Here is a 12772-nt window from a genome sequence, read left to right as displayed (position 1 = left end):
CACCAATAGATAGAAAATGGAGGAGGCATCTAAAGTGATACTAAACGATAATTTCTCAGCCACAATGTTGAACAAACTACCAAATAAGATGGGAGACCCGGGAAGTCTAACTTTTCCATGTCAATCCGGGAAGTTGGATACAAGTTATGCATTGGCCGATTCGGGAGCTAGTGTCAATCTTATGCCCTATTCATTTTTCAAGAAGTTGAACCTTCCGGAACCATGGCCCATCCGCATGGCTATTCATCTAGAAAAAAAGACAGTGATGTTTCCAAGAGGGATATGTGAGGATCTTTTGGTTAAAGTTGACAAATTTGTTTTTCATGAAGATTTTATTGTGATAGACGTGGCAGAAGATCATCAAGTCTCAATAATCCTTGGAAGACCTTTTCTAAGCACCGCTCGAGCTCTAGTCGACGTGAGAAAGTCTAAACTTACTCTCTAGGTAGGTGAAGATGTCATCACCTTTGGAGTAGATCGAGAAATGAAGCATTCAAGGTTTAGTGACGATATGGTTTTCTCGGTGGACATGTTTGATGAGTTGTTGGAAAACGAATTGGCGAGTTGGATAGAAGATAATTCCAGAGGATTCACGTTCTTATCAGAGGGGGATTTTGATGCTGAAAATGACCTATAAGAGTTGGAGAAGTTGCTTGAAGAAAGTGAATTTGAAGAAATTACAAGGCACTCTGAAGAACAAACACGCCGTGGTGAGAAGATAAACACATCGTGTTCAGATCAAAACTCGCGACCTGACGAAGCAATTAACGACGCCACGACGTGTTTGGTGGATGTCCACGTCGTGGTCAATGATCAGAAGACAAAGTTAGAACTTAAAACCTTATCGGAACACTTAGAGTACGTTTTTCTAGAAGAGGATGAGCAAAAGCTAGTTATCATTGCTTCTGATCTTGCACCAACCGAAAAGGAAAGTCTCGTGAATGTTTTAAACAAACGAAAGAACACCATTTCTTGGAAGATCACCAACATCAAGGGCATTAGTACTTCATATTGCTCGCACAAGATCAATCTAGAAGAAGGATCTAAACTGGTAGTACAACATCAGAGAAGATTAAACCCAAATATGCAAGAGGTAGTCAAGAAGGAGGTCGTAAAGCTCTTAGATGACGGAATCATCTACTCCATTTCCGATAGCCAGTGGGTGAGTCCGGTACAAGTGGTGCCACAGAAAGGAGGCATGGCGGCCGTGACGAACGAGAAGAACAAGCTCATACCTACAAGAACGGTAATCAGTTGGCGAGTGTGCATCGATTATCGCAAGCTAAACGATTCCACTTACAAAGACCCCTTCCCTCTACCTTTTATTGATCAAATGCTTGAACGATTATCTAGTCATTGTTATTATTATTTTCTATATGGATTTTCAAGGTACTTCTAGATTCCCATTGACCCAAGAGATCAAGAGAAGACAACATTCACTTGCCCAAGCGGAACTTTTGCATATCGTCGCATGCCTTTCGGGTTATGCAATGCGTCGACCACGTTTCAACGATGCATGATGGCCATATTCCACGACATGGTGGAGAAGTTTATGGAAGTCTTTATGGATGACTTTTCAGTTTTTGGTTCTTCTTTTGATGATTGTCTTACTAACCTTGATTTGATGCTTGTTAGGTGTGAAAAGACCAACTTGGTCTTGAATTGGGAAAAATGTCATTTCATGGTGAAGGAGGGAATCGTATTGGGCCACAAAGTTTCCAAATCAAGAATTGAGGTGGATCGAGCAAAGATCGACATTATTGCCAAGTTACCCCCACCAACAAATGTGAAGGGCGTTAGGAGTTTTTTAGGGCACACAGGGTTTTAACGCCGTTTTATCAAAGATGTTTCAAAAATAACAAGGCCTTTAACTCAATTACTCTTAAAAGATGCAACATTTTATTTTTATAATGAGTGTTTAGAAGCTTTTGAAAATTAAAAAGAAAAATTGACTAATGCCCCAATCATCATCGCCCCGAATTGGAACTTACTTTTTGAAATTACGTGTGATGCCAGTGACTTTGCTTTGGGAGGAGTACTTGGTCAAAGGGTTGATAAGCACTTTCAACCCATTTATTACGCAAGAAAAACATTAAATCCGGCCCAAGAAAACTACACCACTACAGAAAAAGAGCTATTGGCTGTAGTTTATGCATTTGACATGTTTCGTCCCTATCTTATTTTGTCCAAAAGAACTGTTTTTACTGACCACTCTTCTATCAAATATTTGTTTGTCAAGCAGGATGCGAAACCAAGACTTATCCGATGGGTGCTTCTACTTCAAGAAATTGACATCAAGATACGGGACAAGAAGTGAATGGAGAATGTATCTGCTGACCACCTTTCCAGATTGGAAAACCCAGAAAGGGAAGATATGGAGAACAGGGGTATTGGAGACGATTTTCCAGATGAGTACTTGATAGTGGTAGTGGGAGAAGAGCCTTGGTATGCAGATATCGCCAACTTTTTGGCAAGAAGCTACCTTCCCAAGGGTTAACTCACCAACAGAAGAATAAGCTTTTCTCAAAAATCAAATATTAAATCTCGGAAGAGCCCTATCTTTTTAGGAGTTGCGCAGATGGAATCCTTCGAAGATGCGTATTTGGAAAGGAAATTTCTGATATTCTGAGGCATTGTCACAACGGGCCTACGAGAGGACATCATGGGGCCCAATACACAACTAAAAAAAATATTTGATACATGTTTTATTGGCCAACAATCTGTTGGATTAGGTGTCTAAGCTCATAACTATAATTGGTATGTACTTGATCCGATAGTAGCATAGTCCATTTTGGGTTGCCTTCACCAGTACAAGTTGATAGGATGGATATTTGAGAAAGAGGTTATTTGTGATTTATTAATATGTTATAAGAATAATATATTAATTGAGAAATCATATTATTTAATTGGTATTGATCAAGAATTAATTTGGAATTAGTTTAGTGATTAAAAGAGTTTGATTAAATTAACAAGAGCTGATTATATAAATCAGTGATACATATAATTTGGGCTAATGATCCATGATTAATTAGTAATGGACTAAATTCATATGAGAGTCCATGAAGTGTTATTAGATTAAAATCCTAAGTGTATGAATTAGGGTTTACAAGTGACCCTTGAGATTCTACACTATAAATGTGTTACCTTAGCTCCAAAATCGACACACAAGTATTCCAAGAAGATGCTAGCCGATTTTGGTGTCTCCTAAACCTCTTTCATATTCCTCTAATTGTTCTTGGTGTTTATGACTTGATTGAGGCATCACACTTGAGGTGCTAAGCTCTTATAAGGCCAAGTTCTACAAGCTACAACAAGAGGTAATCATCTAACTGGTTTTTTTATTCATATATCAAAGTTGCATGCTAGTTAGGCTTCATGCTTTGGAAAATGAATATTGCATGTGTAACTAGAGAAAACTTAGAACCAAAGAATTAGGGTTGTATGTGCACCATAGGGATGTTAGAGTACATAAAACCCAACAGTGGTATCAGAGCCTAGGGTGTTTTCTGTTATATGATGCAATTGTGTTATTTTCAAAGCTGAAAATATTGCAATTCTGGATTCTGCCAGGCTGAACTCGACGAGTTGGATCATATGATGATGAACTCGACGAGTCCATTTTTTGGCTCGACGAGTTGGATCATCTGTTGGCAGAATTTTCGAGTTTTTTGCCTGTTTTAGATTAGGATCATTACCACAAACTGCTTTGGCTCATAAAATTCGATTTTACTGATATGGTAATGATTATCCCCATCCAATAACATGGTGATTGTCAAAATTTTAAGATAATTACTTGATTTTGTGAAAAACTAATTATTTGTAGAATTTGAAATTATCTTGCTATATGAATAGTATTAGGTCAAATTGGTAAATGTAAATTATATGATTATTTTATTAGTTTAAAAAAAATTAATCTAAATGGCTTTGGAGAGTTATAAAACTTGCCATCAAGTTTTGGAATTCCAAAGCTCTTGAAGAGTTTCATAACTTGGCCTCAAGTTATGGAATTTGGAAAGTCTCATTTATGTAACATAAATTCTAAAAATCAAGAGGTTTTGAAGAGTTTCAAAACTTGTCCTCAAGTTTTGGAATTTGAAAAGTCTCATTTATGAAACTTTAATTCCAAACCCTAGAATTTTAAAAGTTTAGAATTCAACCCTATACTAGTGTAGGGTCGTTAGCCGAACGGGTAGGATATGACATTTATCCTCATTAATAAGTATAATGATATTATAAAGTAACTAAACCTTTATAAATTCGCAATCTTAGTTACTTTAGGAAAAATGTGAAAATTGTGCTATTCCATGAAATTGCACTTTGCACCTTGCCAAGTCTTTAGTGGAGCGTCTGTGGTTAACCGGCACACTAATTTGGGACTAACTGTTGGATAAGGTGTCTAAGTCTATAACTATATTTAAGATGTACTTGACCCGACCCGACATGGTCCATTTGGGTTGCACTTCACCCGAACAATTTATATGGATAATCTTTTGAGAATAGTATAAGTTATGATTTATTAATATATTATAAGTTCTAATATATTAATATGAAATCATATTATTTAATTAGTATTGATCTAGAATTAATTTAGAATTAATTTGGTCATAAAAAAGGTGACTAATTAAATATGGACTCTTGTATTTATACAGTGTGGGCTATTGCTTATTTAGAATGGGCTAGGCTTACATGGAAAATCCATGGATAGTCCATGGAGCTTTAACCCATGGATCTCATGGAAATGAAAGGTCATGGGTATTAGGGTTTACATGAATGTAACCCTAATCCACTACACTATATAAAGGAGTCCTTGACACTTGAAATGGCACTAGTGTGTGTGTGTGAGCAAAGGTGGCCGATTTCTACAAGTGTTCATACTCTCTCTAAAGGTTTCCAAAGTTTGTGGTGATTTGTGACTTCCATTTGAGGCATCCACATTAATTGTGCTAGGCTCTCAAATTCCAAGTAATCAACCACTACTAAAAGGTATGTAATTCTACTAGTGTTTTATGATTCAAGTACCCCATAACATGGTAGTTAGGAAGTAAACCTTGGAAAATTATTATTTGCATGTATCTTAGAGAAAACATAGATCCAAGGTGTCTAGGGTTGCATGTACACCATAAGAGTGTTAGAATGCTCAAAACCCTTCAGTGGTATCAAAGCCTAGGCTTGTTTTCTTGATACTTGATGCAAATTGTTGAAAAAACTCAAGTTTTCTGCATTCTGCGTCATGAACTCACCGAGTCCATGTGGGGTCTCGACGAGTCCATGTGATAATTCATCCTACTCGTCGAGTAGGTTATTGCACTCGACGAGTAGGAGCCCCTGGATGCATATTTTCGAGTTTTGCTGCTGGAAATGGACTAGAAACATTACCCTAAACTGTTTTGGTCTTATAAAACTTGTTTTAGATGGTGTAATGGTTATGCTAATCCATTTACAATGGCTATTATCAAAATTTCAAGTTTTGTATGTGTTGTTTATGATTCTTGAAATTGTTGATATGCATGTTCATGAACTTATGAGTTTGGTAGATCATAGGAATTATTTTGTTAGTTTAATTCTTGATCTTGATGTGTTTTAATGGAATCCATAATTTGTCCTCAAGTTATGGATTACCAAAAGTCTTTCTTTTAAAGTCCATTAATGAACACATATGTTACATAAAATGAAAAGCCTCCCATTTTAATAAACCATTAACTCATAAGTTATGAAAGTTGAAAATTTTGAAAGTTACAAAACTCGCTCTCAAGTTTTGGAACATGTAAAGTCATCTTAAAAACTTTAGTTCCAACCCCTATAATTTTAAAAGTTAAAATTCAACCTTTATACTTTATAATATTATAAGTTAATAATATATATATATATATATATATATATATATATATATATATATATATATATATATATAAGAACAAGTCGTTTTACCTTTAGTAGGCCTCATTCACAAAGCCGGTCTATAAGGGGGGTATAAGGTTGTTGCCTATAAAATGGCAGCTTAATGGGTGTCCACTCTCACCCACCGCTTCCTTCACTGGTGGAGGGTCGTTAGCCGAACGGGTAAGACAATGACTTTAAATCCTCATTAAAAGTATGGTGATTATAAAGTGACTAAATGTTTTATAAATTCCCAATCTTATTTACTTTAGGAAAATGTAAAAAAGGTGCTAACCCATGAAATTACACTTTGCACTTTGCTTAAGTCGTTGGTGAAGCGTGTGTGGTTAACCGGCACACTAACCTGGACTTAACAAGGTAGGCAAAGGGTGGCTTAAGGTTTATCATAGATCGGTGGAGCGTGTGTGGTTAACCAGCACATCATTTAGGTGATAAACATTAAGAGTACCAAGTAATTTGCATGGTTAATTCACACCTTGTTTTGTGATCCTCGGCATCCCAGTCACAAAACTTTAAGGGAACAATCGAGATTGAAACATGCCATTGAAAAGTTCAATGAATCTCAAAAGAATCTAGGAGTTTCTAAACCAATTAAAACCTAATAACTTCTTTCGTTTTTCATGGTGGAAATTGGTGAATCGTCATTCACCTACCTTCAAATATTTTATAGCCTGGATTACGGCATCCCTCTTCTAAGTTATAAAATATTGTGTTGGGTCCTAGCCTTAATATTACATTTGGGTGTCTTATTAAGGACTATCTTTATATCTAATCTAAACTTGTCCTTCTTCTTTTTCAGATGTTTTCCAACAATGCTGCTTCTGGCTCAAACCCTACTGGCTCCTTCTCTCTCATGAACCTTTGTGGGAGAGTCATCTTCGATGGATCCAACTTTATGGATTGGATCAAGAACATCAGTATGGTCACTCGGTATTAGGACAAGGAGCTTAAGGAACTTGATGAGTCGTATGCTACTCCAGAGGAGATCGCTGAATTCCGAGCACATGAGAGAGATGCTACTAAGGTGGCATGTATCATGTTGGCCATGATGACAGCCGAGCTCCAAAAGTCCTATGAGGAATTTTACCCTTTTGAAATGCACCAGGACTTGATGGACAGTTACCATCAGAGTGCTCTTCAAGAGCGGTATGAAATCATCTCCTCCATGATAACAACCCGGATAAAGGATGGTGAACCCATCACGGGCCACATGCAGAAAATGCAAAGATTCATGGAGCGTTTGCTGAAATTGAATGTGAACTTCCCTGAGGAGTTGGCAATTGACATCATTTTGCACTCCTTACCTTCGTGTTATGATCAATTCCAAATGACATATCACGTGAACAAGGATGACGTTACATTCAGCAAACTTCAAGGACTTCTGAAGACCGCCGAAAGTGGTCTTAAAGGTAAATCGGTTGTTACTACTTCTACTCCTACCAACGCCCATGTTCTAGCTATCGGGAAAGGTAAAGGGAAGAAGAGGAAGAGCCCTTTCGAAGGGTACCAAGGGAAAGTCCCTTGATGGCTCCTCTTCAAGTGGAACCAAGAAAGGTTCTGTGACTCCTTCTGCCAACCCTAATGAGGCTGAATGCTTCTATTGCCATGAAAAGGCGCACTGGAAGAGAAACTGCCCAAAGTAATTGCAAGATGTTAAGGATGGGAAAGTGAAACCCAACTATGCAGGTATTTCCACTATATTCTCTAATAACTCACCCTATTCTAATTCTTGGGTCCTTGATATAGGTTGTGGTATTCACATATGTTCTGATTTGCAGGGACTAAGAAGAAGTGAGAATGTGGAGCATCGGAAGTTAAACTTGATCATGGGGAATAGGAAAGTAACACCTGTCACCAAGATTGGAGTTTATTCTTTGTTGCTAAGTAGTGGGTTAACATTAGATTTGAATAAATGTTGTTACTCGTCTGAAATAGCGAGAAATATTATTTCCTTTCATGGTTTGTACAAACAAGGTTTTACCTTTTCGTTTGATAATGAATGTGGTGGTATTAATGCTTTCTTTAATAATGTTCTTTATTTTAAAGCATTACCTTGTGATGGTGTGTATGAAACTATGGCGGTTGTAGATAACCTAGGAAATAATGTGTTGTGTATCGATTCTTCCACTAGCTTGGATAAAGCATCATTATGGCATTGTTGTCTTGGACATGTAAGCAAGAAACGCATAGGCCAACTCCAAAAGGATAGAGTCTTGGAGTCATTTGACCTAAAGTCAGATGATAGTTGTGAATCTTGTTTGCTTGGGAAAATGACAAAGTCACCCTTCGCTGGTACGTGTGCTAGGGGTGAGGGTTTGTTGGATCTCATACACACTGATGTGTGTGGGCCCTTCAGAACCGCCATAAGGGATGCTAACCGCTTCTATGTGACTTTTACTGATGATTATAGTAGATATGGATATGTCTACTTAATCAAGCATAAGTCAGAAACCTTTGAAAATTTCAAGGAGTTTAAATAGGAAGTGGAGAATCAGTTGGGCAGGAACATTAAGATGCTTCGATCCGATCGAGGTGGTGAGTATCTTAGTACATAGTTCCTTGACTATCTTAAGGAATGTGGGATTGTCTCACAATTGACACCTCCCAGGACACCACAGCTTAATGGTGTGGGTGAGAGGCGTAATCGAACCTTGTTGGATATGCTTCGTGCCATGATGAGTCGATCTTCGCTACCAATATCATTTTGGGGGTATGCCTTAGAGACTGCCGCCCATATCCTTAATCTAGTCCCTACAAAAAAGGTTGCCAAAACACCTCACGAGATGTGGACTGGAAAAGTTCCCAATCTAGATCACATCAAGATTTGGGGTTGCGAGGCTTTTGTGAGACGCGAGACTCACGATAAGCTCGAACCTCGAAGTGAGAGGTGTATTTTCATCGGATACCCACAGAAATCCTTTGGTTACCTCTTCTACAGACCCAGTGATAATGTGGTCTTTGTAGCAAGGAGAGGAGTCTTTCGAGAGAGAGAGTTTATAAGCCAAGGAAACATTAGGAGGCAAATTGACCTTGAAGAAATTCAAGAGTCAAGTGGTGAAGGAACCTCAAACCCTAGAAATCAACCTAAGGAGGAAACTCCTGTTGATCCGACAGACGAGTCAGTACATCTGAGGCGTTCCACGAGAGTTAGGAATGCACCTGAGCATTACTATGGTTTCCATATTACTGCGGAAGGTGATACACTTATCAGTGATAGCACACTGGTAAGTCTGGATGAACCTAACAGCTACACGGAAGCGATGGAAGGCCCTGAGGCTGCTAGATGGAAAGAGGCTATGGAGAGCGAGATACAATCCATGTATGACAATCAAGTTTGGAACTTGGTTGACAATGTACCAGGTCGCAAGACCGTCGGGTGCAAATGGATCTTCAAGAAGAATACCGACATGGATGGTAATGTACACACTTATAAGGCGCGATTGGTCTCAAAGGGCTTTTCTCAAACTTCAGGAGTTGATTATGATGAGACCTTTTCACCAGTAGCGAAGATTAAGTCTATTAGGGTTATGCTAGCTATTGCTGCATTTTATGACTATGAAATATGGCAAATGAGTCAGCCAGAGGGTTTTGTCAGCACAGAGTACCCTCATAGAGTGTGTAAGCTTGAGAAATCCATCTATAGATTGAAACAAGAACCTCGCATATGGAATCTTTGTTTCGATGAGAAAGTCCAAGAGTTTGGCTTTTCGAGGAGCGAAGATGAATCTTGTGTATATGTCAAGGCTTGTGGGAGTATAGTTAGCTTTTTGGTATTGTATGTGTTTGACATACTACTCATAGGAAATGACATCCCAACTCTGCAGGAAGTGAAGTCCTAGCTTGGGAAGTGTTTCGATATGAAGGACCTTGGAGAAGCTGCCTATATCCTAGGGATAAGGATTTTGAGAGACATGAGTAAAAGACTAATTGGACTTAGTCAAAGCACCTATGTGGACAAAGTGTTGAAAAGGTTCAACATGCAGAATTCCAAGAAAGGTGACTTACCGATCCAGCATAATGCCAAACTGAGAAAAGCTCAGAGCCCGAGTACAGAGGATGAGATAGCTGAAATGAGTCGATTTCCATATGCTTCCGCTGTTGGCTTGATCATGCATGCTATGACTTGTACTCGCCCTGATGTGGCCTTTGCATTGAGCATGGTCAGCAGATATCAGGGGAACCCTGGCAAGGCTCACTGGACTGCGGTAAAGAACATTCTCAAGTACCTGCGGAGGACTAAGGACTGGCTCCTTACACTCGGTGGGAGTGATGACTTGAGAGTAGTAGGGTATAGTGATGCTAGCTTTTAGACTGATAGGAATAATTTCCGCTCTCAGTCGGGCTGGGTCTTTACCTTAAACGGAGGAGAAATTACTTGGAAAAGTTCTAAACAGGAGACAGTAGTTGATTCGACATATGAATCAGAGTATATAGCAGCGAGTGAAGCGGCGAAGGAGGCAATATGGCTGAGTAACTTCATCGGAGACCTTGGAGTTGTACCGGCGATAAAGGAGCCTATGTAGATTTTCTGTGACAGCAATAATGCGGTTGCCTTAGCCAAGGAACCAAGAGATCATGGCAGATCCAGACACATTGACAAAAAATATCACTTCATAAGACATAAGATAGAAGAAGGACTCCTCGTAGCAAAGAGGATATCGTCATAGGAGAACCCAGCAGATCCCTTCACGAAGGGACTGACTAGGGTTAGGCATTTGCAGCATGCGAGGCACATCGGGCTAAAGGACGATATTAGTTTCACAGATTAGATAGTTTTGTGTAAAGTGTAATTGACATTTGATGATGAATAAAAGTTGTTGTTTATTTATGAGTAAAGTGTTGCTATCTTTTGTCAATCGTTTACTATCATTTCATTTTGCATGTTTTGACTTCCAGAATAATTATGTTATGGTATTTCATATTATTCAAATCTCCACAGTCGGTCATATGTTGGAAGTAGATATGAATCAAGACTATCATGAAGTTGGTTTGTAGATGCTAAGATGTTGGACATAGCAAGAGTTGGTACAACATTCATGAGTGATCATAAGTTCTGAGTATTGGATTCAACCCACGCTCACTTGTATCACTTCATGGAATTTATCTTGAGTGATCGTGAGACGATAATCTCATATAAATATTCAAACCTAGAGATATGAGTTGTTGCCTATGAGTTGGTTATGCATTGATTGTATGAAAACGCATCAGTAACTTGATGTCATAAAACGTACCTTTGTGTATAATTCAGCAAATAGTAGGACAAGCATATAAGTCGAAGTTTATCTGTTCCTTCTTGGATTAGAAGCGATATATGGACCCTCGATGATTTGGTTTTGACCTATGTACCGGGCCCGGTCAGAACTATATTGATGTGTTCAATTAAGTTCTATGTCAAACAAATCGGAAATCGGGAAACAAACTGCTGGACAATAAGTACGACATTGTTCCATGTATTTGTCCAGCTGATATCTAGAACAGAGGATTATATGATCACTTATCTAAAATGGCGCTTCATAGTTCAACAGAGTTTTAAGAGCTACGATTGCCGGTCGGTTCCTGAAGTCATGCTTGCAATTATAGTTATTAGACTTATCCAAGTGGGAGACTGTTGGATAAGGAGTCTAAGTCCATAACTATATGTAAGATGTACTTGACCCGACCCGGCATGGTCCATTTGGGTTGCACATCGCCCGAACAATTTATATGGATAATCTTTTGAGAATAGTATAAGTTATGATTTATTAATATATTATAAGTTCTAATATATTAATATGAAATCATATTATTTAATTAGTATTGATCTAGAATTAATTTAGAATTAATTTGGTGATAAAAAAGGTGACTAATTAAATATGGACTTTTGTATTTATACAGTGTGGGCTATTGCTTATTTAGAATGGGCTAGGCTTACATGGAAAGTCCATGGATAGTCCATGGAGCTTTAACCTATGGATCTCATGGAATGAAAGGTCATGGGTATTAGGGTTTACATGAATGTAACCCTAATCCACCACACTATATAAAGGAGTCCTTGGCACTTGAAATGGCACTAGTGTGTGTGTGAGCAAAGGTGGCCAATTTCTACAAGTGTTCATACTCTCTCTGAAGGTTTCCAAAGTTTGTGGTGATTTGTGACTTCCATTTGAGGCATCCACATTATTGGTGCTAGGCTCTCAAACTCCAAGCAATCAACCACTACTAAAAGGTATGTAATTCTAATAGTGTTTTATGATTCAAGTACCCCATAACATGCTAGTTAGGAAGTAAACCTTGGAAAATTATTATTTGCATGTATCTTAGAGAAAATATAGATCCAAGGTTTCGGAGTGTTAGAATGCTCAAAACCCTTCACTAACAAGGGTGGAAAAGGGTAGATTGATGTTTATCATAGATCAATGGAGCATGTGTGGTTAACCGGCACATTGATTAGGTGATAAGTAACATTAAGAGTACCAAGCACATTTGCATGGTTATTCACACCTTGTTTGTGATCCTCGGTATCCCAATCACAAACTTGAAGGGCATAATCGAGATTTAAACATGCCATTGAAAAAGTTCAATGAATCTCAAAGAATCTATGAATTTCAATTCATTTAAAACCTAATCTTCATTTTCGTTTTTCATGGTGGAAATTGGTAAATCGTCATTTATCTACCTTCAAGTATTTCGCAATTGGATTACGGCATCCCTCTTCCGAATTGTAGAATATTGTGTTGGGTCCTAGCCTTAATATTTCATTTGGTTGTTATATTAAGGATCATTATCTAATCTAAACTTTGTCTTTCTTTTCATATGCCTACTTTAAACACTGCATTAAAACTCAACTACTTCTGGCTTTTTCTCCCTCATGAACTTATGTGGGAGGGTCATTTTC

General features: G+C 38.1%; 1 protein-coding gene across 1 annotated transcript; it reads left to right on the top strand.

Annotated features, from left to right (window-relative positions):
• Positions 1-16: 16 nt before the first annotated feature.
• Positions 17-445, top strand: LOC145130347 (uncharacterized). Its single transcript, XM_079065163.1, has one exon. The coding sequence runs from the start codon at positions 17-19 to the stop codon at positions 443-445; it is 429 nt and encodes a 142-aa protein (XP_078921289.1).
• Positions 446-12772: the final 12327 nt, after the last annotated feature.

Source organism: Lactuca virosa, chromosome 8 (genome assembly GCF_052849685.1).
Source record: "Lactuca virosa cultivar CGN04683 chromosome 8, Lactuca_virosa_CGN04683_v6, whole genome shotgun sequence".
NCBI lineage: Eukaryota > Viridiplantae > Streptophyta > Magnoliopsida > Asterales > Asteraceae > Lactuca > Lactuca virosa.
Note: the sequence above shows the minus strand (reverse complement) of the source record. Positions and strands in the feature narration are given on the sequence as shown.